The sequence below is a fragment of the Podarcis erhardii genome, assembly GCF_964252035.2.
Source record: "Podarcis erhardii genome assembly, chromosome: 11".
NCBI classification, from domain to species: domain Eukaryota; kingdom Metazoa; phylum Chordata; class Lepidosauria; order Squamata; family Lacertidae; genus Podarcis; species Podarcis erhardii.
In genome coordinates this window covers 36,955,166-36,982,979 of record NC_138501.1, presented here as the reverse complement: position 1 = coordinate 36,982,979, position 27,814 = coordinate 36,955,166, and the positions used below count along the sequence as shown (strand labels likewise).

The window sequence follows — 27,814 nt, the reverse complement described above, 5'->3', positions numbered from 1 at the left end:
TATTCGAAAAAAGATTATCTTAAATAAAATGTTACACATAGATAAAGTTGAAGCTCACAAACTGGTTAAGAGAACCAGCTACATTTATACAATGGGAGTATAAATGTTAACTTTAAAAAACCCACCAACTAACCAATATCCTAAACTCTGTATGGTTGCAGCAAGAGGATTGTTCTCAAAGTAGCGAGCTTCTGCTAAACCTTTACAGGAAGTGTACTGTAGTTTGCTGAATATTTATCGGAAAAGAGGCTTAAACATTTTCACTCTCACACTTCACAGCACAGGAAAGAAGGCTAGCTGTAGTCATTAACCGGAGGGTGGGGAAGGGCAGAGAAATGTAATATTCAGAAGACTGGGGGGAAACGTTGCTAAATTTCCACCTTCATAGATGACTGTCCTCAAAAATGGAGAGCATATCAATACAAAAGGCACAGAGGATTCATAGTGCATTGCCATTTAGTAGGGCAGTTGTGTGATTGTTACATCTTGCATCCAGAATGATTTTTTTCAGTACGTGGTGGTATTTTAAAGAAAACCACGAACCTCTTTTGCAAGTGAATCTGGCAATAATCCAGAACAAATGGACAACCACCACAGCTCTAAGGCTGTACCTAATGTTGATATGATAGGCTCCTTGGGTATACATAATTTTGCCTGCTTCAATTGATCTCTGGCAAAACAGGCTTTGCAGGTTCTTGAAGTACTACTAAAACCTGCAAAATATGTTTGATCAGATACTATTAAGGGACAGAAAAAAATGAATGTGCATGCAAAGGTAGATCTCTCAAACTGCACTTAGATATCTAAAGAACTCTCTTTTATATATAGTCCGTGACTCTTTGAATGTGATATGTATCAGATTGAGGATTATGTAAACTGAAACCTAATCTAGGGTTTGTTTGTTCTGAACTTAATTTAGAACAGTGAACAAAGACTGCATGACTAGCTGATTCTAGTCTCACAAATTCCAGTTCAGATTTATAACCTGCCCTTGCTCAGAGATTCCATTGATAGGACTCATTAGCTGAATCCTGCCCGATACCTTTGAAGCAGATTTGTAGCACATTTCTCCCCTCAAAGAATTATGGGCACTGTTTGTTAAGGTTGCTGGGAACTGTAGCTCTGTGAGGGGTAAACTACAGTTCCCAGGATTTTGTGTGTGCTTTAAATGTATTGTGTATATAAAGCCTGGGGTTGCAACTACAAACATATAAAGCAAAAGGTATATTTTTTGTTTTATATGTGCGGCACTGATGTGAGAGGAAGGTAGCCTTGTTTGTGTTCACTACTTAAACGTTAATAAAACCAGTGCCTTTCTCTGATGGAAAGCTAGAGGACTTTCCAGTCAGGAAGTGCAACAAAAACTTTATCGTCTCTTTTAAACAAGAGCATAGCAGCACCAACTCCTGACTCCACCCCAGGGGTCAGGAATTTTTTTCAGCAGGGGGCCGGTCCACTGTCCCTTAGACCTTGTGGGGGGCCGGACTATATTTTTTTTTGGGGGGGGGAAATGATGCAAGAGCACCATGACCCCTGGTGACTGCTTACCTGTGTCTTGCGAGCAGCAGGGGCTGGTGGCGGCGGAACAATGAGCAGCCGTGAAAGGGCTCCAGAGAGGGGATGCTTAAAATGGTGGCTGCTCGAGCACTGCTGCTGCTGGCACCAACAAAGCCCAGCCCCCTTCCTCCTCTAGGCAGGGCAGAGAGAAGCCAGGAGGAGGGAGGAGGCGCCGCCGCCGCTGTGTGAGGGAGAGGGAGGGAGAGGGAAAGAACGTGCGTGCTGGCAATCCATGTGGCGATTCCCGGACCGTCCACGGTCCAGATCCAGACGGCAATTGGGCCTGATCCATCCCATGGACCTTAGTTTGCCTACCCATGCTCCACTCAGATGCAATTAAGTGCAATGAAACCTAGTGACTAAACTATATAATGACAGTGTCCTCACAGCTTCTAAATTAGGGAGGGGGAACCTGTGACCTTCCCAATATTGGTGAACTTCCACCTGCCTCAGGGCTGTGGTCAGGGATGATGTCGTTCAACACCCCTGTTCTAAGCTTTAGTGGAAAGCACTTGAGTCTAAAAACACAATAACACAATATGAAAATAGTTCTCAAAATGGCACTGGTATCGTGGGGAGTTTCATTAATCATAACAAATGCTGTTGTAACTAGGGATGAGGAAGAAATTTGATTCAGGTCTCATTTAAAACAGAATCTATCAAAGTCACACTTTCTAAAGCAATATGAAAACTGAAACACGGCTATTGCTTGAATTTTGCATTTATCTGAATTTTACCAGGCAGTTTGCCAACCAATGTTTACAAAAATACATATATTAGGGGGAAATGTTCATGACATGACTATATTGCTGAAAATAACATGGAAAATCACATTATATTAGGGGAAATAGCTTGCAAAAATATGAACATTAGTCAAAACTGAACATAAAATGTGTTTGTTGGGAGAAATTAACTGTAAAATGCTGATGAATTTTCAGGAGGGTTCAATCCTTGCCATCTCCAGGTAGGGCTGTGAGAGACTCATGTCTCACTCTCTGAAGGGGTGCTGCCAACCAGTGCCAACAACACTAGGCTACTGGACCAATGGCCTGACTTGCTATAAGGCAGCTTCCTATTTTCATTGCAACTCAGTTTGCAACGGTGTGGCTATTACGTTGGGTGGGGAGTGGGGAAGCAAGGTGAAGGTCCTCAGAGACAACTACAGTAGGGACAACCTGATAAGCTCCAAGGTTAAAATTGTCCCTATTTGCTATTTTGGGAGAAGTGAAAAGGGAAGGTTTTTACCTGTTCTCTTGGGACAGCAGTTTGATGCATGCTGTGTGCCCACAGTACATAGCATACGTCAGGGGGGTGTTCTCATTGATGTCTCTCGGGCTGCAATCCACCCCCAGTTGTAACAAGGCTTTTACACAGTCAGCTTTTCCTGCTGCTGCAGCCCAGTGCAAAGGTGTCCTAGAGAGCAGAAAAACAAATCATTTTATAGCTTTGTGCTGTTTAAATTCAGACTAAAACAACCAGCTGAGAAGGTGGAGCGCCTCTATGGAGTCAAGATTTTTGAGGCATGGCAACTGTTCATTTTAATGCAATTACATGTCAGAGGCAACATAGTAGTTCACCACTTCCTATAAAGCACGACTTTGTAAGTTTGATGTATTACAGTATTTTAATATTTTTTGGAAGCCGCCCAGAGTGGCTGGGGAAGCCCAGCCAAATGGGCGAGGTATAAATAATAATAATAATAATAATAATAATAATAATAATAATAATAATAATAATAATAATAAAATAATAATTATTATTATTCCTGGAGCTCATGAGATGCAATCAGGTCCAATTAATCTTCTTGATACTTGCCTATGAAATACCACCTCCATTGTTCCTCTGACTCTACTTCAAAAGAGTTGAATTTGAACATTAAGCAGCCAAAGAAACCTGGATTTTGGCAGCACAGCCAATATTATATTGGCAGATCTCACACTCGGATGTAATTTGAGATTTGCCAGTAGGACTTTGTGCTGAGATCAAAGTTTTGCATCACTGCACAAATATTTGAAGATTGAATTCTCTGTGTTAAATTGTGTGTTGGAGAGAGGTTTGTTTTTTTAAAAGTTTGTTTATTATTTCTGCATTTAGCTTTTACATGGGGCTCCCAACAGCCTCCAATCCAGAAAAACTACCCAGTCCACACCTGCTTAACCTCAGTGCTCCAAGATCATTTACATGAGCATTACTTTATTTTATAAAATGGATACTACTGTATATGCTTTTATACCAGTGTTAAAGCATTCTTAACAATTAAAAAAAAATCTCCTTATACCTTGAAACTCTTTTTAAAAAATTATAAAACATTTCTATACTGACTTTTGGTTCTAAAAACACAAATGCTTATCTATTGTGGGCTTTTCTTCTTTTTACAGTAGACTTTTTAAAATAAAATGAGAGCTGCTGGGACCTAGGGAGGCCATGCGCTCCATGTTACAGGGGACCGTCCTCTATTTGAAGGGCTGTCAGAAGAGGGCTCCCAATTTGAAGGAGCCCTCTGTTTGAAAGGGCAAAAGCCTACCTGAGATTCTCATTGTCTACCCTGTAAACCTTTCCCTTTTAAAACCCAGACATGCAAGAAGCACTTCCTCCTTTACCTTATTACTTATTAGATAATAACTCACAAGGTTCCTCCCTACTGAGCCGTGGTGCCACAAAATCAACTCTGGCCAACATTTAAGCAAACAACATGTTAAGAAACGCCTTCCAAAAACACTTGCTTTTTCTCCTTTGCAGAACCATAACAGCAAAGGTTAAGGAACCCACTTGCTGAGTTGTTGCTGAGCAAGGAGGATCCATGGAGAGTATCTTTCATTAGGGGACACGTTTCATAAGAAAGCCGCCAAACCTCCTTCACTGTAGGTCAAAAAACAACGAGGGCCCCTGCCAGAGCTCTGCAGCTCTTTTCAGTTGGTTTCCATGGTCACCTGTCATCCACGTCGAGGGCCTGCAGGTTGCATTCTGGGACTCTAGCCAGCTCACTGATAATGTCGCTGTATCCTGCAGCGGCAGCAATGTGGAGGCAAGTCTTCCCGTTCTCATCGTCGTAGTTTATGATTGACGGACCCTGGCGGTGGCTCAGGATGATAGAGCAAAGGATCCGATTGCCACTCTGAAAACCAACCATATATGTGTGTGCTCGCAGAGAAGAAGACGTAATGAACAACAGCAACTCCTGCTCCTACTAACTTTGTGTGTTTGTGGTGTTCCCTATTGCACCGCAAAGGCATGTGCTTTATATTTAGCTTTCAACCAGTCTATTAATTAAATTTAAACTGATGTATAGCGGGACGCGGGTGGCGCTGTGGGTTAAATTACAGAGCCTAGGGCTTGCCGATCAGAAGGTCGGCGGTTCGAATCCCCGTGATGGGGTGAGCTCCCGTTGCTTGGTCCCTGCTCCTGCTAACCTAGCAGTTTGAAAGCACGCAGTGCAACTGGATAAATAGGTACCATTCCGGCGGGAAGGTAAACGGCATTTCTGTGCGCTGCTCTGGTTCACCAGAAGTGGCTTAGTCATGCTGGCCATATGACCCGGAAGCTGTATGCCGGCTTCCTCAGCCAATAAAGCAAGATGAGTGCCGCAACCCCAGAGTCGTCCGCGACTGGACCTAATGGTCAGGGGTCCCTTTACCTTTTTATAGCGTCAGTCAGAGTTTGAGACTCATGAATAGAGCATTTTCAGGGATATTTTCCCCCTGAATGGTGACTTGTGCTTTAAAAGACAATTTGTTGTTAACGGTTGGCAGCAGGATAGGTTTTTAGAAACTTTAATTATTTTATTACTTGTCTGTTTCCTGCCCTGAGCTCCTTTGGGAGGAAGCAGGGAGGGGGAGAAACAAACAAACCAACCAACCAACCAACCAACCAACCAACCAACAAACAACTGACTGTGAGATGTGGAAATAATACAGTAGTCTCTAATGCAGAAAGTACCACAGCTACCCTTACGTCATCAAAGTGGTTGCTATGAGTCCAGCCTTGTTTTTTTATTATTATTAAATTTACTACCTGCCCTTCACCAATAGGTTTTGGGGCAGATTACAACAATTAAAAATTCAGTATTCAAAACGTTTAGAACAAATTACAGTCACAGGAATAGGGTGGATCCTCAAAACACACATATCAGGTGTCAAAAGCCACGGTAAAGAGGCATGTCTTCAGCATTTGCTAGAAGCTGTATAGTGAATGTGGCAGCCACACCTCTGCGAGGAGGGAATTCTACAACTTAGGGGTTGCCCCAGGGATTGCCCTCTCCTGAGGCAGCACCCCCCTGAACTTCTGAGGGCAGTCAAACTACCAAGAGGGCTCTCTCTGCTGATCTTAACACCCTGGGGGTGGTGTCTGTGGGGGTGGTCACTCAGATATTTTGGGGCCTAAGTTGTTTAGGGCTTTAAGCATTAGTGGGTGCACTTTGAATTGTGCCCAGAAATGAACTTGGAAGGCAAGGGGCACCCCAGGAGCCAACAACATCCCAGGATGACAGACCAGAAGATTGATCAGGGGGTGAATCAACGGAGAATGAGAGATGTTGGGAAAAGTGGTTCTTCAAACCTGAGGAATCAGGGTGAGAATATTCAATCTATTACAACAGATTTGATAAATGCATCCCTCCCTATAAATAGTGCCTTTTAAATCTGTTTTGCTTCTCTTAGTCAAAGTTAGAAGTGCTTCTGTTGGGTGGGTTGCTTCTGAATAGTGGAGAATGGTCAGTTGATATGTTATCAATGGGAGCCAATGATTAAGTTCTCCTGATAGCTGGGAATCTCTTTATGGTTTTGAATGTGACGCCACCACAGCTTGGAGAACATGACACATTTACAGCAGAAGGGTAGGGCCAGAGAGACTGCAAAAGAGCAGATTTGAGTTTTGAATGCGATACTACAAAGAAAGGGACAGAGAGAGCTATGAGTCAGCTGAAGGTGAAGCTCATTGGAGTCTCCATGTTTCTCTGCAGATCTGCTATTTGTTTGTCTCCCGTAAGCTCTGCTTGAGTATTTGTAAATAGAGCAAACATTACAAAGACACCCTAGGTCTCCACTGCTCTTTTTTATCAAGAGGAATCTAAACCTAGAGTCCATTCTGAGTATTACTGCACCACAAATAAAATATTTTTAATGCCCATTTGAAATATCGTTTTAGATTGCTCAACCATATGTATTTCACCCAGCTCTGCTTATGTCTCCTGGCAGCATCATTTTAAAAAAATGCTCCCAATGGGTAGATAGCAAATAATGGCCAGGATCCAATGAACTAGTTTTGTGCTCCCAAAGGGGACTGGGAAAACAGTGCCCTGTCAAGCATAGCAAAACACTTTTTAAACAGATTCAGAAAGGGGATTCACTTTAAGACTTAAGGCACTGTTGTTCAAAGGAGGAAAAAGCAAGTTAAAAACTTCCTGAGCCAGGGTCAGAGCTAGGTGTGAAGGGGTAGGGGGCCCCTAGATAAAGGTAAAGGGTTAGGTCCAGTTGTGGCCAACTCTGGGGTTGCGATGCTCATCTCCCTTTATTGACCGAGGGAGCCAGTGTACAGCTTCCGGGTCATGTGGCCAGCATGACTAAGCCGCTTCTGGCGAACCAGAGCAGTGCACGGAAACGCCGTTTACCTTCCCGCCGGAGTGGTACCTATTTATCTACTTGCACTTCGATGTGCTTTCGAACTGCTAGGTGGGTAGGAGCAGGGACTGAGCAATGGGAGCTCACAACCATCGCGGGGATCCGAACCGCCGACCTTCTGATCAGCGAGTCCTAGGCTCTGTGGTTTAACCCACAGCGCCACCCGCGTCCCAGGGGGCCCCTAGACCCCCCAAACACCACCATTTTAGGGATTTCCCAGATGAGCCTACCAGATAGCAGATGCAACAGGGATGGGCGGAGGCTGGTGGCAGCGGGGGGGGGGGTAGCAATGGGGATGAGAGCCCCTGAAAGCAACAGCATCACCTCCTGCCATCCAGTCCTCCTTCAGCCCCGTGCTTTGAAGAGAAGCCCTGGGTCAGGCACCTGTAGCTTCCATCTTCAGATTGCCTTGGGGCCTCGATGGACCACCAGAGAGGGACACTAAATTGGAGGCATATCCCAGAGGCACTGTGGATACTGGTGTTGATGGCAGCTGTAGCTGCCTGGCTTGGCACTTCTCTGTTCATGCTGGGCATTTGTCCAAATACACTATGTGCTGGTGTGGGGCCTGGCTGAAGCCTTTGCACAAATGTATATTTTTGGATCTCAGCAGGTGTCTTTTAAGCCAGTGGTACATTCCATTTCCACCCCTCTTTCAACCACAAGCCAGTGCTTTTACATTTCTTGTCATTAAGCAGCCTTTGCGGTGAGCCGGTTTGTACAAAGGTGAATCATTTCTTTGAATGTTGAAGGTAGCCGTGGGTGTATGAACGTAACTCATGCTGACATATTCAAAACAAACAGTGACATAATTCTATGCCTTTTTATAAGAGGCGAAATAATTCATTTTTTTAAAAAAAATTCTGTCCTTATGGCCAAATCCCGGTCGCATTCTTTTCTCTGCTTCCCTAGCTACAAATGGTGTGTCTGAGAAACAGAACTGGATTAACTTTTATGAAAAAGGTTCTATAGATCCCCAGGCAGATTTGGGATCCTGAGAAATATATACTTCCCATGCTCATCTTACAGATTACAGTGGTACCTCGGGTTAAGTACTTAATTATTTCCGGAAGTCCATTCTTAACCTGAAACTGTTCTTAACCTGAAGCACCACTTTAGCTAATGGGGCCTCCTCCTGCCGCCGCACTGCTGGAGCACGATTTCTGTTCTCATCCTGAAGCAAAGTTCTTAACCTGAGGTACTATTTTTGGGTTAGTGGAGTCTGTAACCTGAAGCGTATGTAACCCGAGGTACCACTGTACTCATTTGTTGTTGTTGTTGTTTTTACTTTCATTGGTTTCACATTATGGAACACAACAGGATCAAATGAAGAGACACATTTGCTTTTGAAAAGGTTGACAGCTGTACTATACCTGGACTGCCCAGTGAAGAGCTGTTTTAAAATCTTTGTCCACCAACACCGGATCAGCTCCTTTATGCAGCAGGATTTGCGTGTGCTGGGGTCGATTGTGGAACGCAGACCAGTGAAGAGGCGTCATCCCCTGAAAATCACAACCGAGGACATCAAAGCTTGGGGCAATGCATGACAGCCCTAGAAGTAGGGATAATAAGGTTATGAAACAATAAATTTGCCTATGTCTATGAGGGAGCCAAAAGCAACCGCCATCCTGCCTGGACCTAACACTACCTCTGTGGAGACTTTGCACTGATTTACAGGGGGTGGTGTGGTGGTATTCACACCCCTGATTCACACCCCAAAGGCCTTTGCCTGCCTGGAATGTGTCTTTGAACTATGGTGATGCCTCTTCCTGTCCCAGATGGAGGTTAGAGGGGCATTTGAATGTGTGGTGAAATTAGCCCATTGGACAAAAGTAACATTTACATTAATTGCTGCACCCACTTTTGCCCCTCTCCCTGGCCCGGCATGTGGCCTTGAGATGGTTGCCCAGTAGCCCTCAGGAGAAAAAGGTTCCCCAACCTTTGTTGACCTAGTGCAGGGGTCAGAAACTTGCGGCTCCAGAGCCGCATGTGGCTCTTTTACACCTTTGCCGTGGCTCCGGGGCGGATACTAGCGAGGGGAGGAGGCGCATTGTGCGCCCCGACACTCCCCACTGTGGCGGGCGCTGTACTGGCTGTGACGTTGCATGGGGGCGGTGCGTGCGTTACTCACGCACCGTCCCGACGTCACCTTCCCGCCCGCTCGTTACATTATAAGGGGCATGTACGCTGGTCACTGCATTTAAAGGGGGCATGTACGCTGGTCACTGTTTTGAAGGGGAGTGAAGAACACACACACACAAAAAGGTAACTTGTTAATTTAACGTTTATTTCTATGAGGAGGAGTAATTCTAAGGGGTCAAACAAGGAAATAATAAAAAAGTGACAAAAAAGTTATTTTTATAATGATGAGTTTTGCGGCTCCCAGTTTTTTTTCCTTCGGAAACTGGTCCAAGTGGCTCTTTTTGTCTTAAAGGTTGCAGACCCCAGACCTAGTGCAACAAACCCACTTTTAAAAAATCACCCTGGCCTTTTGGGGGGTTAGGAAAGTAACAGAGCTATGCATTGAAAAGTGTGGGATTCCTGAATTGCAGGGGATTTGATTAGATTACTCTTGGGATCCCTTCCAAATCTACAGTTCTATGATTCTATGGATGGATGATTAATGGGAAGATGTGCCAACACCCAGCCACCAAAACAGGATGAATGCTAATTGTGCTATAATCACCCCATAAACAAAGTAGAATTAAAGCTCAATAAAGCCAAGCATAGTCTAACTACTGTGTAAGATTTGTGTGAGCAAATCAGGAACGATAAACAGGTTATATCTCACAGGGCCTTGTGCCTCAACCCAGCACTCCTTGGCCATGCTTAGTCCTCACTGGGCTTTTTAAAAAATCCCCCCATTTTTTAACGTCCACAAATCTGGGTGTTTTCATGATTCTGCTAATACCTCCCTATTGTGCATGGCGCCATTATGGCTACATAAGCAATGGCACAGATCTCTGAATATAGAGGGAACTGTAATGATGTGTGCCTCCCAATCGCCAATCGATGAGAGACTCCAGGGTGTCAGTGCTTACCCAGGGTGCAGTTTCCTTGGAATGGAGACTGGGAACTCAGCTAGATTGGTAAATAAAGGTAAAGGGACCCCTGACCGTTAGGTCCAGTCACAGACGACTCTGGGGTTGCAGCGCTCATCTCACTTTACAGCCGGCATACAGTCATGTGGCCAGCATGACTAAGCTGCTTCTGGCGAACCAGAGCTGCGCACGGAAACGCCATTTACCTTCCCGCTGGAGCGGTACCTATTTATCTACTTGCACTTTGATGTGCTTTTGAACTGCTAGGTTGGCAGGAGCTGGTAAATAAAGAGTGTTTTATATGTGTGGTACATGCATATAAACACTGTGACACCAGATGGCACTGTGGAGTTCCATTTTTGCCAACGCGATTTCCCATACAAAGTTTACAGTGTGTTTTCCTGAAACGCTTCTTTGATGTGTCTAGATCGAGCCTAGGATGGCTTTATTTGTACACATACTGTATACAACCTGAAGATAGGATGGAAGGGATTGCAGCATTAACACTGCACAGGTCTTGCTTCCCCATTAGGTTCCCTGAGCACAGAGCAAGACAATTCTCTGTGTCTCTAGCTTCCAGCATCAGCCAAAACTCACATAAACACAGCTCCCCTTCACCTATTGTTATCCCTCTTAAGATGACATGGCAGCCAGCCAGGTGAGCTGGGAAAAGGCCCACTCATTTGTCTCTATGGCCACAGGGCAATCAATCTTTTTGGACATGTAAATGGAAGTACTTAACTTGCCAGCTAAGGCCATTATCTTACAAAGAAACTGGTCTGACCAGTTCAGCAGGTTTCCTCATATAGCTTATAGCAGGTTTCCTCATATAGCTTATAACCTCACAAATACAGGATCAGAAGGGACCTGCTGATAACATCCAGACTGACCCCCACAAACTATAACAGTATGTCCGTGTGTTCAATCCTAGTTTGCAGTCATTGAAAACAGTTCCGTTGGCTTGTTTTCACCAAGCATGCTGTAGTCTGGACAGAAAATAACAATGGCCAAGTGCAGGGCTTTTTTTCATCCGGAACTCACTGGAACTCAGTTCCGGCCCCTCTCAGTTGGGCGCCGTTGCCATTATAAGAGAACAAGGGAAGCATTCATGGTGAGTTCCTGTACCTCTTTTTCTAGAAAAATAGCAGTGGCCAAGTGGATGCTAAATGTCTGTGTGCCCTCAGATTTTAAAGCATGAAACACTCCTTCACCTGTCAATAACAACCTTTATACACGACATGACAATTTAGGGGATGCTAGTTTGCGTACCTCATTGTCCTGGTGGTTGATTTCGCTGAGATCAGATTGCTGTAGCAGCACAGATAAAAGCCTGAGGAGGACAAAGTGACATTCCACGTCAAAATAAAAGGCAAAACAAAATTCAGAGAAAGTCATGGTCCCATTTCAGTAAGAATGAAGCACCTTTATGTCATAGTGACATAACAATTAAACATGTGCTTAGCTTTCACTTCACGAAGTCAATGGAACCTAAATGTACTTAACTTTAATTAATTGTTTGAGTTTCTATGCTTTTGTCATGGCCTTTGGCTAGCACAATAAACTTACTGAAGCTTTAATTAAACAATGTTTTTAACAGTACTTTATAAGCCTAAAAGCTAGAACCTTAGAGTCAATGGCCTTGTTCACATACTTCCCCAAATATGGTTCAGATCCAGGGTCACATTATCACACTGTGTTAAAAAAACAAGAAATAGTACCCATATAGAAAACAAAACAGAAAAAAGATATTGTGTACATTACAAGGGGGGGGGGGGGAACGACGACGACTTGTTATTGTAGTTAACCAGACCTTGTTTCTTTTTCTTTTTTTGTGTATTACTCTGCACTTGTATTTTATTCTTTTTAATTTTCAATAAAGAATATAAAATAAACAAAAAATTATTACACCGTCGAGCACGCCTCCCTCTATAGTCCCTTGCTAAAGGGGGGAAAAGCAACTGGCTTAGCATTATGTGCAAACCAGTGCTTATAGTTTTTCTCCAAACAAAGAAGAATCCAGGGGTCATTATTGGTTTCCTGTTCACGGTTTATTTGGGTGAAACAAAGCATGAGTGCTGGCTGACAGATCAGGTTAAGGCAGCTGTTCCAGGATTTGTTTTCTTACTCTAGGATAGGCAAATCAAAGCGGGAAATGCTCAAGTTGTGTGCACTAGTGTGCCTCTTGTTCTCGAGTTAAATTATCTGACTATGTCCAGGGCCGGATTAAGACCTTGAGAGGCCCTAAACACTTAAAAGATTTTGGTGCCCCCAAATATATCAAATTCAAAATATAAACAATAATAAACCATAAAATATTTTCCCCCCCAAAATGAAACAAACCTACAGTACAGTGGTACCTCGGGTTACATACGCTTCAGGTTACATACACTCCAGGTTACAGACTCCGCTAACCCAGAAATAGTACCTCGGGTTAAGAACTTTGCTTCAGGATGAGAACAGAAATCGCGCGGTTTAGCACCATGGGAAAAACAAGCCCTGTTTCTTGCATGCCCCAGTTCAAATAGTTATTTAGACAAACCATACCTTGACCGTACTACAGCTGAACTGACAAATTTGCACTTGCCCACTAAACCAAGATTGCAAACCACATTTTGAAGATGGTTTGCAATCCTGGTTTGTAGGGTGTGTGTAAACCACAGAGAGGGCTCCAACACCGTTGTTCCATGAGCAGAAGGGAGTTTGTTCACAAAATGAGAACTATTCTTATGAAACAGATCCTACCATGTGTGTAACTATCTTTCCATGAATGGAAAATGAATTTGGATTTTCAAATGGTCATGTCAATCACTCAAAAAGTTTTGGAATTATCACACCCACACACCAGTTGTGTTAGGAGAAAGATAGAAAGGGTGGCTGGGATCCTAATTTCTTTCCATCCATGGAACAGAGTTTATGTTCATGCAACAAAGTTTCTTTTTCTTCCCTTTTCCTGGGCTGCTCCCTGCACCCCCACCAAATGTGGGCAACATGATGTAACATGACTTAATTTGTTGAATTTATACAAGTATCAGAACACACCCTTTTGCTGCACAATTTGAGATGTCTTAGTGCTGAAATTAGTTTTTTTTTAAAAAAGTATTAATATTATTATTATTATTATATTATATTTTCTTCTGGATACACATTGATTTCTTACATGGGCATTGCTGTTTGTGTTCCTTGCCATGTTGAGCAAAGATGAAGAGAAAAACAAATGGACATGGCGAAGATCTGTGGCATTTCAGCAGTGCTTTCTGGTAATGGAGTGATCGTATTCAGAAGATCTAATTTTGCTGATTTGGGCTAATAAGACAGATGAAAAGGAGCTGAACAGCTGGCACACTTCTGCTCTGACCAAAGGTCTGCCCGTTACCATGGGGACTGTAGAAATTTATTTTGCAGGGATCTCTCTGTGTTGCTGCTAAACTAAATTACCACTCCCTTTCCAAATATCAGTGCTGGCCCCTATTCTGTGGATGTTTTATTTAATGATAATGCCCTCTTGGTTGCCTTGAAACCTTCCAAGAGTACTGTTCAAATGATGTGTATAAAGAAGAACAAGGATGCCAGAAAATTAGGAAAGCAACTGAAAATTGAGATTGCTTGAGAGAAGTGGATGGAAGCAGTTTGTGAAGCATAATGGGTGTGTGATACACTCATGGAAGCACAATGTTCAATATTTTCATCAGAGGTAGCACACACGCTGGTAATATTGTGTTTGTTTCCTTAAAATGGATTAGGTGTTGTTGCATACATGCGTCCACATCAAGCTGTGATTTGCACAGAATGAAGCAAGTGCTCCTGTTGCTTCTTGCCTGCTTCAAGGGAATCAATATTAAATTAAATAAGAATGACACTGTCTTTGGTTTTGCATGCATCTGCGTCACAGAAACCAATGGGACTTTCCTGCACAAAATTGTGCACAGGATCACAACCCATAAGAACCACAATAATTCAATGGATTTTCTTGATAACATGAGTAACAAGTGATTTCTTGTTGGTATTGTTAAAAGTTCCATGCAGTGGTTCTCCACAACTGAGGAAAAGTAGTCTCAAGGCAAATCTTAGCTACAGAGTTGAACTATCAACCTTTTGCACAGTCTTGGATGTGGTTGTCTGGAATTGTGGCTGTTTACTTACCTTGGCACTACCTTGAAGAAACTTACACAAGGCTTAAATCCCGTTTTATTGTTTCTTGTGTGAATTATGTTAATGTCTGGTCATTACCCAGCAGAGAGGCATTTCTAAATAGGAAGAGTATTTGCATGAACTAGTTTTTTCCATATGTAGGCTGTACTCATGAACACTCATTGGTTCCTGCAGTTGGTGCAATTGCACTTGTTACAGAAACTACAGTATATGTGAAGCCCCACTGGGATATATGACTAAGGTCCATTGATTTCAATAGGTCTACTCTGACTAAAACTTGCATGAAATACCAAGCCAGGGTTGAAGTACAGCAAGCAACACCACAGCTGTGAAAACCTTCATCAGCAACCCTTTATGTGGAGTTAATTATTAGTACAGGACGCCCAGGCAGGTAGAGAAGTATGATTAATAATACAAAAAGGCTGAAATTCTAATGAGTCTTATCAACCTCTTTTATTACCTAAGAGGGAACATGTTATAACCACTATGAGCAATAATGAAAAAGCTACAGATTACAGATCTATTAAAAGATTCATTATCTGTAGCTCAAAGAGCATACCTGACATTGGGATCAGCAGTGGCAGCATGTAGTGGGAATCTTCCATTTTTATCTGGGATGTTCTGTTTGGCACCATTTCTCAGCAGGCTGACGCAACCTTCCAGCCACCCCTGAAAGTGAATCAAAAGGAAAGAGGCTGTGCAAATTGGAAACTTTTTTGAAAAAATATGTGTACTGGATATGAATTTGTTTCAACAATAATTTTTTTTTAAAAAAAGGTAACAGTGCAATCTGTACATGACTACTCAGAAACAAGTCCCATTGATTCCAGCATGTCTTACTCCTAGGTAAGATGTAGACGTAGGACTGCAATCTATATCTCTAGGTTTGGGACCTAAATACTGAGTTAATTGGCACCTGGCACTCTTAAGACCCCAGAGATTGTGCTAGTTTGTAGGTCTACCTTCCTTGATGTTTCATGGCATTACATCTGCTGAAGCAGGGGTTCTTAACCTGTGGTCCATAGAACTAGGGAGAGCCATTGGTGGGGGTCCATGAACACAATGCAAAAAATGATTTCCAGTGCAATAAAATAATTTATAGCAACCATGAGGAAGAATCTATAGGACATGTCCTTTTGTTTTGCAATTTCTAGTTCCGCAGCATATGATTACCGAATGACAATTTTTCTGATGAAGAGATATCTGACATAGCACTGGACAAAGGAAATGTTTACTTCAGAAGATGATGTGTGTGCTTAAAAAAACACCCTAGTGGAGCTGTTGCAAGTTTAACAAATGCATTTTTAATGACATAAACTGTCAGCAGTCCCTTTGATAATGTCGTATTTTGTCAGTATTAATCATATGCTATAATAGTTCCAGAATGCTGCTTTTTTGTTGTTGATTTTTCCTAAAAACTATGTACAGGGGAAGGAAAGCTCCATACCAGGTAGGTTGCCAGAGATAAACTAGTGCGCCCACATGCATCTTGGGTGTTGATATTGGCTCCCATCTTCAGCAGTAATTTCACTGTATCAAGCTGGCGTCCTGAGATGGCGTGCATCAAGGGAGTACAGCCTTGGAAAGGAAAAAATGTATTTCATTTAAGGCACAGTTAGTACAAAAACAAAGACGCGGGTGGCGCTGTGGGTTAAACCACAGAGCCTAGGGCTCGCTGATCAAAAGGTCGGCGGTTCAAATCCCTGTGATGGGGTGAGCTCCCGTTGCTCAGTCCCTGCGCTTGCCAACCTAGCAGTTCGAAAGTACGTCAAAGTGCAAGTAGATAAATAGGTACCGCTCCAGCGGGAAGGTAAATGGCGTTTCCGTGCTCTGCTCTGGTTCACCAGAAGCGGCTTAGTCATGCTGCCTACATGACCCGGAAGCTGTACACCGGCTCCCTCGGCCAATAAAGCGAGATGAGCGCCGCAACCCCAGAGTCGGTCACGACTGGACCTAATGGTCAGGGGTTCCTTTACCTTTAGTAAAAAAACACATGTATGGTATATCAAGTGCTTCATTTTGCTTTAAAAAGTGCTTGCACTCCTGGAAGTATTGTTACCTCTCAGGAGAGTCCAATTTCAAACTCCACATAAGTTAGCTATATTATATGACTGTGTTAGTTGACATGTGTTTGTGTGTATTCATTCTGTACCTGGCTAGCTTAGGGGGGAGAAACGGGAAGGGAAGTAATCTGAGGCAGATATCAAAGTAAATTACACCAACTACCCTTTCACGATTTTTTATTTTAAACATTAGCAAGAGCTTTCAGGGTGACTTCATGCCTTCCCTTACCCACCAGTTGCCCCTGTTGGGCAGAATAAATTGGGGGAGATTGGGCTCCAAACTGCTTCACTTAGGGTTGCAGACGATTTGTTTCCTTATTTTAAGTCCTAACTAAAATGCATAAGCCTTTTTGCAAAGTAATTTCCCCCTATAATTATAACGATAATTTACTTTTTTTATCCCACCCTTCCTCCCAAAGAAGCCCACAGAATGCATTTGTGTGTGTTATTTTCACAAATAGATGCATTTTAAAATGTGCCCTTTGGTATATAATTTTTTGTACACCCGACTTGGCTGGAAAACATCACTGCAAAATTCAGGAATATGCACATTTTGGAAGATGCCTGTATTTCATTTCACGTACTGCATTGTTTGGAAAGTGAAAATGTGGCAGCTTTACCTTTAAACTGATTCAAATTTCTCTCCCACCCCTAGGCAAAGGAATCAGTACTATTAGCTTGAGAGTGAGGCAGAGAGATGCGGGTGGGGAACAGGATGTTAGACCCACAAACCGTGGCTTCCTGCAATCTAGAATTCCTCTCACAGCTCTCATGTTGTAGAAGCCCGACATAATAGTCATTCCTGCAACACATATATCTACTATTCCACATCACTGTTTGCCTCCTAAGCCTGTCATGTGCCCACCATTTTGTCTCTTATCCCTTGTTTATTAATGCACTGATCATTTTGCATGTTGGCAAATGTTTGTCCTCTGCAATGCAAAAGCTGCACAGAAACCGAATGAGGCAAATCAAAAGCAAAACTGTGGAATGAGGAGCAGCAACCATCGTGGATGGAGCAATGTTTTGTGACTGAAAGACCAGCCTAATGACTTTCATTTTTAGGTGCAGCTTTTTAAAAATTAACTAGATCCAAGTAGTTAATTGGGGAACTAGTCACCGGCCTCTTACTTTCTTTTTTCGCTTCCATCTTCCACACTTCTGTCGTGAACACCAAGCTACGTAGAGTGGCACAGAAATGTACAGATAGCTCTTTTACATACCCTCCAATATTGTTGCCCTCCAAATTGGGATGTCAGGAGGGATGTACCTTCCAATTTGGCACTCTGACGCTGGTCAGCAGAGTTGTGCCACAGTGCTGGCTTTTCAGGCAGCTGGGGGTACCATATGTCTTTACACACCAGCAGCTAATTCAAATGTTCAGAAAAACCATGCAGTTCAGTCTTCCTGGCTGCAGTTTTCCTCAGACTGTGCTACTTCAGGAACTCAAATGACTGTTGTTCAAAGCATGACAAAAGCTCCTTGCATATGGAAAACTAGTAATTCAGGTAGCTAATTCTAGCTAAGCTGGAAACATCCCCACATGCATGGGGTTTTTCGATACAAGAAGGAATGACTGATACTGCTAAAATTCACCTGGGCGTAGGTGTCAGCTCGGTGGTGTTTCAGATTTCATAAACTCAACTGACAGAACACAGCAGGCTTTAAAACAAAAGATGTGCAGCCAGCTGAAAGGCAACCTTTAGTTTTTATCCAGCAAGGCAAACAATCTTGCAAAGAAGCAATGCTGCTTAAACTGCTAGGGTGAAGTTTGCCATCAAAGCAAAGGAAAGTATTCACCAGCCTTTTCTTTATTCCCCCATCCCTGCTGGTCCTCTGACTTCTCCTATGTATAACTGTCACAAGCAATAGTAAAGCAGTCCTGTTGTTACCTCATTCATTAACCAGAACAGTTGTCCTGAAACTCTTACAGATGACATTATTACAGTTACAGATAGGTAGCCGTGTTGGTCTGCCATGGTCAAAACAAAATAAAAAAATTCCTTCCAGTAGCACCTTAAAGACCAACTGAGTTAGTTCTAGGTATGAGCTTTCGTGTGCATGCACACTTCTTCAGATACACACATTATTGTGTATGACATTATTGTTTCTACATTTCTACATTGAAAACCAACCAACCAACCAACCAACCAACCAACCAACTCAGAGCTGCTCCCATAGTATATAGTTCTCAATCTTTCACAGTTGCTGTTTGTGAACATTTAGGATTACAGTTATGGACATATGAAGCTGCTTCATCCTGAATTGACCATTGGTCCATATAGATCAGTGTTGTCTGCTCCGGCTAGCAGTGGCTTTTTAGGGTTTCAGGCAAGAGGTTTTTCAAGGCCTTCCTGGAGATGCTGGGGTTTGTGGAGATTGAGAGCCAGTGCGGTGTGATGGTTAGAGTGTAGGACTAAAAGGACCAGGGAGAGCAGAGTTCAAATCCCCACTCAGCCATGAAGCTCGTTGGGTGACCTTCGGCCTAACCTACCTCACAGGGTTGTTGTCAGGATGAAATGGAGGGGAAGAGAACCATGTACCACCTTGAGATTGCTGGAAGACAAAGTTGGTATAAAAAGGTAAAGGTCCCCTGACAGTTAAGTCCAGTCGTGTTCGACTCTGGGGTTGCTGAGCTCATCTTGTTTTATTGGCCGAGGGAGCCGGTGTACAGCTTCTGGGTCATGTGGCCAGCATGACTAAGCTGCTTCTGGCGAAGCAGAGCAGTGCACAGAAACGCCGTTTACCTTCCTGCCGGAGCAGTACCTATTTATCTACTTGTACTTCATGCTTTCGAACTGCTAGGTTGGCAGGAGCAGGGACCGAGCAACGGGAGGTCACCCCGTCGCGAAGATTTAAACCGCCGACCTTCCGATCAGCAAGCCCTAGGCTCAGTGGTTTAGACCACAGCGCCACCCGCATCCCAAAGTTGGTATAGTGGTACCTCTAGTTGCGGACTTAGTCTGTTTCAGGGTGCCATTCACACCCCGAAAAGTCCACAACTAGAGTGCCTCTTCTGCGTATGTGCATTGCGCGATTGAGGGCTTCTGTGAGTGCGTGGGCGTCAAACCCAAAAGTAAACACTTCCGGGTTTTCCACATTCGTAAGCTGAAAGTCCAAAACAAGAGCAGAATGCAACATGAGGTATGACTGTATATAAATGTCAAAATAAATAAATGTCAAAAATAAATATTTGACCTCTAGACTTTCTGCATACAAAGCAGTGCTGTCCAGCTGAGTTTCAGCCCCTTCAGCTTGTTATTAGGTACACTGGAGAAGAATTCACTTTCTGGGAGTTGTGCAGCTATAATATATGATTGTGCCATATATTGTTGAGAACAGAGAGGAGGAAGAATGTGTCTTAAAAGAACTACCGTAATCACTACCCCTTTTCTTTCACTTGTAAAGAAGGAAGTCTCTAGCCGTGATACTGTGATGTCGAAAGTGATGCTAAAAACAGCAGAACCATAGCAATTAGTTACAACTTTTAGCAACTGAAAACCAGAGAAAGAATCGCTTTACCATCACTGTCGCAGCATTCTAGTATTGAGGGATCTTCACGAATGACAGCCGTCAAAGTGTTGATATCCCCATTAGCTGCTGCTTGATATACCAGAGTCAAGTCGAATTCTTCTGCCGAATCGCCTGTGGGAATAAAAGCAGCAGGGAAAACAAAATATTTTGTTTTTGTCTTTGTTGGTGGTGGGGTTGGAAGAAGATCGATGACAAGGTTAAATACAGCCCTCACATTAAAGACAGTCACATAGAAGAAGGAAGAAAAACATCATTTCACAACGCAGGAGCAAATCCTAACATAAAAGGGCAGGCAGGCATTTTGCTGTTCCAATCCAAACGTCTTCAATGCACTTTGGTGATGACGGAAGCTGCAGATCATGATCTAGATTGTTAAGATTATGATTTGCACTTATAAGTCACTTTTTAAACAAAAAGAAACTCAAAACTTTTCTATTTCAGCAGGCCTATTCAGACACATGCTTTTTAAATTAGTTTTTTAAAAATAATTATTTCATTGTGATTAATTGCTTTTAGATATTTTTGACTGTTTTAAAATATAGCTATATTTTATTTTTAACTATTTTTCTATCATAGAAGTGTTTGCCACCATGGGCACCTTGGTGAGAAGGGTGGGGTATAAATGTAGCAAATAACAATAATAATAAATGCAGTTAGGCAAGGCCTTTTCAGTTGTGACATCTTTGGTGTAAACAGGTGTGGAGAACCTTTGGCCCTCCAGATGTTGCTGATGTTATGTACTGAAGTTCTCACTCTGGGCCAGCAGGGGGATACTGTAGATAGTTATGCAAATAAGGGATCAAAAGTGACGTCCAGTGATTGGATAGTTTTAGAAAGTTGTTACAGTTACGTTGTACTGGAGCTCTATATAAGCAGGCTGACTGGACCCTTCAGTTCAGTTCTGTCCTGGCCTGTGAATAAACAAGAGCTGTTTGAAGAATCGCTGTGTCATCTGATATGTTCACCCACAACTTAACAGCTGAACTACAATTTCTATCACCCCTGGCCATTGGCCATGCAGGCTGGGACTGTTGGGTGGGAGTCATGATTCAGCAACATCTGGAAGGGCGCAGGATCCCCATGCCTGGAGTAGAGGCCCCGTGTGCTCTACCTGGCTTGGGGGGAAAAGGTGGAGGTGTTTTTCTCCCCAGAACTTTTAGAATCTGAGAGTTTAATATATTTTTAATGCTGGTTCTGCTGGTATTAGTATTTGTTTAGTATTGCTAAAGGGACGCGGGGGCGCTGTGGTCTAAACCACAGAGCCTAGGGCTTGCCGATCAGAAGGTTGGCAGTTCAAATCCCCACAATGGGGTGAGCTCCCATTGCTTGGTCCCTGCTCCTGTCAACCTAGCAGTTCAAAAGCCCGTCAAAGTGCAAGTAGATAAATAGGTACCGCTCCAGCGGGAAGGTAAACGGCGTTTCCGTGTGCTGCTCTGGTTTGCCAGAAGTGGCTTAGTCATGCTGGCCACATGACCCGGAAGCTGTACACTGGCTCCCTCAGCCAATAAAGCAAGATGAGCGCCACAACCCCAGAGTTGTCTGTGACTGGACCTGGTGGTCAGGGGTCCCTTTACCTTTACCTAGTATTGCTATATATGCTTTCAATGTGCTTTAATTTTTAAAGAAGTTACACATTTTTAAAAGATTCTTTTTTGGTTGTTAGCCATCAAAGGGGGGGGGGGCCTGCCAACACACACACACACACACACACACACACACACACGATTAAAATATGTACATACATACATATTTAGAGGGGGTTAATCTCTTGGGATTTGGCAGTACATTGATGCAGTTATGGTACTGTATAACACAGTTCAACTTCAATTCTCCAAAGCAGCACAGGCCCTAGGTGAACACCTGGAACCCCCTGGAATCTTGCTACCACTCGGCAAAGACTTGGGGTGGCGCCCAATTTCTGTAACAGTATATTACCCCATGCTATATGCCTGCGCTTTCATCTTGCAGGGCTTCACTGGCCTGTGCAGAAGAGGAAGCACAGCGGGAGGGAAGTGTAACAGCCTGTGGTTTAGTCAGTCTGTGATTTCTACGTAAGAGGAATCCACAATAAGGCTGCTGCTCAGCACTTGCTGATGTCTCAAAGGCATCGAAGCCTGCAACGAGTTTATGCCAATCCCCTCCCTCCTCTCACATCGATTTGCATGATTGCAGCCAACAGCAAGTAGAGGAGGCACTTTTCTTTCTGGTAAGCAGAAAGGTAGCCTAGCAACTAATGGTCCTTTGACTCAGATGAAACTATTTATATGTGCTGTGGCCTTTGGTCAGTGCTCAAGAAATCACATGTTCTGTGCCGCTGATATTTAGAGTGGGATAAGACATTCGCAGGATAAAGGTCCGTATAGTAAAAGCTATGGTTTTCCCAGTAGTGATGTATGGAAGTGAGAGCTGGACCATAAGGAAGGCTGATCGCCGAAGAATTGATGCTTTTGAATTATGGTGCTGGAGGAGACTCTTGAGAGTCCCATGGACTGCAAGAAGATCAAACCTATCCATTCTTAAGGAAATCAGCCCTGAGTGCTCACTGGAAGGACAGATCCTGAAGCTGAGGCTCCAAAACTTTGGCCACCTCATGAGAAGAGAAGACTCCCTGGAAAAGACCCTGATGTTGGGAAAGATGGAGGGCACAAGGAGAAGGCGACGACAGAGGACGAGATGGTTGGACAGTGTTCTTGAAGCTACCAGCATGAGTTTGACCAAACTGCGGGAGGCAGTGGAGGACAGAAGTGCCTGGAGTGCTCTGGTCCATGGGGTCATGAAGAGTCGGACACGACTAAACGACTAGACAACAACAACAAGAAGAAGACATTCGCATATGTAAAAGCCCTCTTCAGACCATTTTCATCTGTTGGAGGCGCAAGGGGAGAAGGGGGCAGTGGGACCATGCTGCTGGCGCCATCCCTTGCCATATGCCTGCTCAGCACAACATCTGCAATGGGGTCCCTACTCTAGAGCAGCTTTGTGCCTGTAGGAGTTCTGTGTGATAAGAGACCCCTGATTGACTGGAGATCCTGATTATGTGGCATGTACAGAGCTACAAACTTCAAAGCATCCCTTTTCAGATACACTGAACATGCACATGTTTAGAGAATGGAGCCAGAGGCCCATGTGCTGTCATGGGCAGTGCTAGCCACAGTCCCCCAATTATTTTTTATTGATTTTCCAGATTATTACAAATCATTACTGAATTAATTCAACTTAAAACCATTTCCAAAACCGGTTTCCCACTCTTGTTACAAGGCCAGACTCTTCCTGTCCAGAAATGGCCATAGTTGGTGCACCAGCTATTGCTGGCAAAAGGCACTCCTATACCCTGAGGGTATCTGAGTGACAGAGAGAGAGCCAAACTCCATATCTGTTATGTCCAGAGTGCCGTCTCACCCGGATCATGTGCCAGTGTCCCAGACACGAAAACAACCAACCCACAGTGCCTCCATCTCCCCAGGGTTCAAGTTTAGTTTATGGGCCTTCCTCTGCTACAGCCAGACAACGGTCCAGATCATGTACAGCCTCTTTCTCCTGATTCAGATTTTAAGGGGAAGTGGAGCTATGTGTCATTAGCATGCTGATGACATTTTGCCTCAGAAGTCTGAATGAACACACCCAGTGGCTTCATATGGATGGACAGGGTCAACACCACAGAGATGTTAGATTAGGGACAAATTTGCACCCTGTGGTACACTACAGCACAGACACCATGGAGCTGAAACACAATCTCCTAGTGCTACTCTCTGGACATGACCCTTAGTGGAACCACTGTTGAACAGTGTCCCCAATACGCATCCCACAGAGCTGGTCCATGAGGATGCCATGCTCAGTGGTATCAAAAGCCGCTGAGTGACTGAGAAACAGAAACAGAGCTGTATTCCCCCTGTCCCATTCATGATAGAAGTCAGGTATCAGGGTGACCAAGGCTGGTTCACTCCCAAAACTGAACCCAGATTGAAATGGATCTAAAGAATTCATATTCTTCAGGAACTCCTGCAGTGTCTTACCCATCCCTCTGCCCACCACCTTACCCAAGATGCAGACAGGTAGGTGGGCATATTCAGGAATGGATGCATTACCTCCTGTTTAAGGGCAGTAGGCAACCCACCGCCATGTAAAGACACATTCCCCACACTCTGGGTCCATCCAATCAACCTTTGGTGTCACAGCCCCTCCCCAAGCCCTCAAAAAAACCACATCTTGTAAGGCCACGATCACATGAGGGTCACGTGACCGGCATGGGAGCCTGCTCCCCAGAAGATGCATGACCCATTTTTATTTGCATGTCCCAGTTGGAGGGTATGAGAACCATGTTTGCCACCTGGAGCTACTTAGAGAAAAAGTCAGGATATTAACAATAAATAACTAACTAAACAAACATAAATAAGTAAACAAATGCTTGCACCTGACCTGGCAGGGCTCCCTGCTGATGGACAACCCTTTTCAGGTGCTCTAGGGGAGAGAAGCACCATTTAGATTTCTCACAATGCACTGCAGTGATATTCCATCAGGGGCACTGGAGGGTCATTTACATGGTGGCTCCAAGCTACCACAGTGCTCACCAGAGCAGCTTTGTAGCTGCTTTCCTCTGCTCCCCTCCTGCCACCAGCCTCATGAGCAAGGGGGTGGGGAGCTCTGAGAAGGGAGCCGGCCTACCAGAAGATACCACACTGAGGATCCCTTCAATCTGGAGCGGGCCCTGTCACTCATTCATAACAATGTCTAATAACAGCCTCCCCCCCCCCCCATGCATACAACTGCACGTTTGGGGCTCTGGATTTCAAGAAGAAAGACTCTCACACACACAGCTGCAGGCACAGGTTTTAATTTATGCCTGTCCATGAACATCCAAAGGAAAATGCTTGCATTCCCCCCCTTCTCTTTTTCCTCTCAGTATTCCCATAGCATCCAAAAGTCTGGGATACTTCTGTGGAAGGGGACGGAAAGCCGGCAAACTGCATGCCATTATCTTCTGGTGCATGATGAACATGTGATATCCAAATGCTGGGTAGCCAGGCAGAAACTGTCGAATACCGGGGGCAATTGGGACTGCCAGTGGTGGGATGAGGTCAATGGAGAACAGTGGGAAGTGCAACGGGTTGCTCCCTATTGTCTGCCTTATCTCTGAATACAGAGAAAGCCAAGTATGAAGTGCGGAGACACACAGGCAAAAGCAAGTCCTCACGTGCAGCTTTGCAGAGGTGTGGGCATTGATAAAAGCAATAAATTGATTAATCCGTAAAATGAGAGGTGCTAATTCTAATTCAAAGGGACATGGGTGGCGCTGTGGGTTAAACCACAGAGCCTAGGACTTGCTGATCAGAAGGTTGGCGGTTCGAATCCCCGCAACGGGGTGAGGTGCAGACGTTGGTCGGTCCTTGCTCCTGCCAACCTAGCAGTTCGAAAGCATGTCCAAGTGCAAGTAGATAAATAGGTACCGCTCCGGCGGGAAGGTAAACGGCATTTCCGTGTGCTGCTCTGGTTCGCCAGAAGCAGTTTAGTCATGCTGGCCACATGACCCAGAAGCTGTATGCCGGCTCCTTCGGCCAATAAAGCGAGATGAGCGTCGCAACCCCATAGTCGGTCACGACTGGACCTAATGGTCAGGGGTCCCTTTACCTAATTCTATCATTGCCCTAAATTTCAAATGTGTAGAAGCCTCAGTGAGGCACAGCATGCCCTCTACACATCCTCAGAGGCACTTTCCAGGACCCAGAGTTATCTTCCCCCCTCTCCTTCCCATGTGATGAAGATGCAAAGTTCTAGTGACCTGATGGCTTTAGGCACAGATGAGATAAATTCATGAAGCTCAGGTACATCAGTGGCTATTAGCCCCATTAGCTGGGAAATGAGTTTCTTTATTCCAAGAGAATCAGACTATTAGACACTCCTTTTTCCAAGATGCTGGGAACCAAAGGATTCTCCATCATTCTCTGCTTCTCCTGATTGTGTGTGCTTGGGTGCTGCTGGAGACAAGAGAGTGCCAGACTGCATAGACCTTCAGTCTGATACAGCAGTTCTTATGCTTTTATGCACACTCTGTCTCCATTCACATTCATGACGTGGGCAGATCCACATACTCAAAGGAAATCTTTCATGGCTTTGCTCCCTTGGTCAAATTAACTGGAGAAGCTTTTGTGGGTAGAGGAGCTCTGCATGCCCATCTCAGTGACTAGAGTGGATTAGAATGACTATCCATTTCTTAAAAATTAATAGATAGTGCAGAGACTTCCGCACGGAAAACTGGTCTATAGATAAAATAGTACAACTGTTTTGACATGGCAAAGAAACTGAGCAGACAGCATTCATTCTCTAACATTATGCTTGTGCCCTTTCATGAAGTCATAGAGCCAAGATGCTTTTCAATATGGGTCTGATTCTGCTTTCCTAGCAAACATGTACAACTTGCAGGTGCAGACACAAGACCAGAGGACGATCATCAACACCTTGTTCTTTGGTTCTTGTAATTGGGTCCATTATCAATGCCTGACATGATTTCAGATCATTTGGTGGGTACAAAAGTCATATGAAAAGTTATTGAAATTTTGGAATCGGGCACTTAGAATAAAAAATCATGGAGTAAATTAAGTTGAAATCCAAGAAATAAAATTCTTCCATCACACTACAGAGCAAGTGATTTTATTTCTGCAGTAACGTTTCCTTGATAAAATGCACCTTTGCTTATCGGATTGGAATATATAATTGGACATTTGTAGTTTTTCAGTATCCATGCCATCAATTTAAGGATTTATTGAAAGATGAGAGCATCTCCAGCCACTGAATTCTCAATTGCTTTCACTTAATTCATAATATTTTATTCAAACCAAGAAGCCTAATTAGTTAGGTTTTTACAAAACCCAGAAAGCAGATAAACTAGCTGCAAAAGTAGAAATCTCCTGTCCAATATGAGGAAAATGTCAGTTTTCTCCGTAGAACTTACCTCTTTTGGTTAACCATTTCCATACTGTAGCATACTGAAATGGCTGCCTTTAAAACAAACTGAAATAGACCCCCCTTTTAAAACCAACATGTGCAGATAGTCGAATTGAACAGTTTGACATGAAATTCACACGGTCTAAGAATTCCCACATGTAACATGAAACATTCTGTCTGATGTGAATGAGAATGCAACAGCAACAGGCATATGAGCATGAATGAATATTAGCATTAACAACAAACAGCTTACCTTTCTGTTGATCAAACACTGACGAAGTACTAAAATCCATGGTTGCCTATTGCATTTCCCCCCTCACCTCTGCAATCGCCGTAGCAATAGCCCATATATTACACCAGTAAACAACACATTCAATGATTGCTGCCGCCAGTCTTCCTTTCTGGATTAAATTTGCTTTATGGCTGCAGCTTATCAGAAAGGCAACCACACTCCAGTCATGTACGAAGAACAATACCTTCCATCTGTAAAAGACCCTATTCAAAATGCTGTTTGGAAATGACCTGAGGTACCATCATTTCACAGGGAAAATAAACCATCTTTCATCCTGTGTCTGAGAAGGGCACTGCTGAGAATGCAGCATCAGCTGCAAGAATGCCTTGCTTAAACTGAAGTCTCCGCAGATGAATGAGAATCCATCGCGCCAGACAGAGCATGTGCAAAGCTTGTGATGCCGTTTGCAAGCTGATGTTCTCATTACTCAGGTGAAACAGCATGTACTGGGGCAAAAAGAGTCAACACACTCTCTCTGAATATTGCAAGGGTATATACCCTGCTGCCCATTAACAATACTGACCCCCCCCAACTCTAAACACCTAGCAACCTGGGTTAATCAGCCCACAATCTTATGCACATTTACTTGGAAAAAGCCCATTAGGTATATTTAGAATGGCAGTC

The 27,814-nt window shown here is 43.8% G+C and overlaps 1 protein-coding gene and 1 long non-coding RNA gene across 2 annotated transcripts in view; one reads left to right on the top strand and one right to left on the bottom strand.

Annotated features, from left to right (window-relative positions):
- The window catches only part of ANKRD55 (ankyrin repeat domain 55), a 37,353-nt gene extending 9,819 nt beyond the window's left edge, over positions 1-27,534 (bottom strand). The window contains 9 exon segments of the mRNA XM_088845568.1: positions 2,672-2,798; positions 2,802-2,970; positions 4,488-4,672; positions 8,546-8,674; positions 11,483-11,543; positions 14,922-15,031; positions 15,810-15,940; positions 19,948-20,070; positions 27,152-27,534. Coding sequence (XP_088701694.1) covers positions 2,672-2,798; positions 2,802-2,970; positions 4,488-4,672; positions 8,546-8,674; positions 11,483-11,543; positions 14,922-15,031; positions 15,810-15,940; positions 19,948-20,070; positions 27,152-27,191 — 1,075 coding nt within the window. The 5' untranslated portion in view covers positions 27,192-27,534.
- On the top strand, positions 8,680-11,007 carry LOC309352888. Its single transcript, XR_014161448.1, has 3 exons — positions 8,680-9,115; positions 9,621-10,271; positions 10,505-11,007. It is a non-coding gene; the product is annotated as an uncharacterized lncRNA (long non-coding RNA).
- Positions 27,535-27,814: the final 280 nt, after the last annotated feature.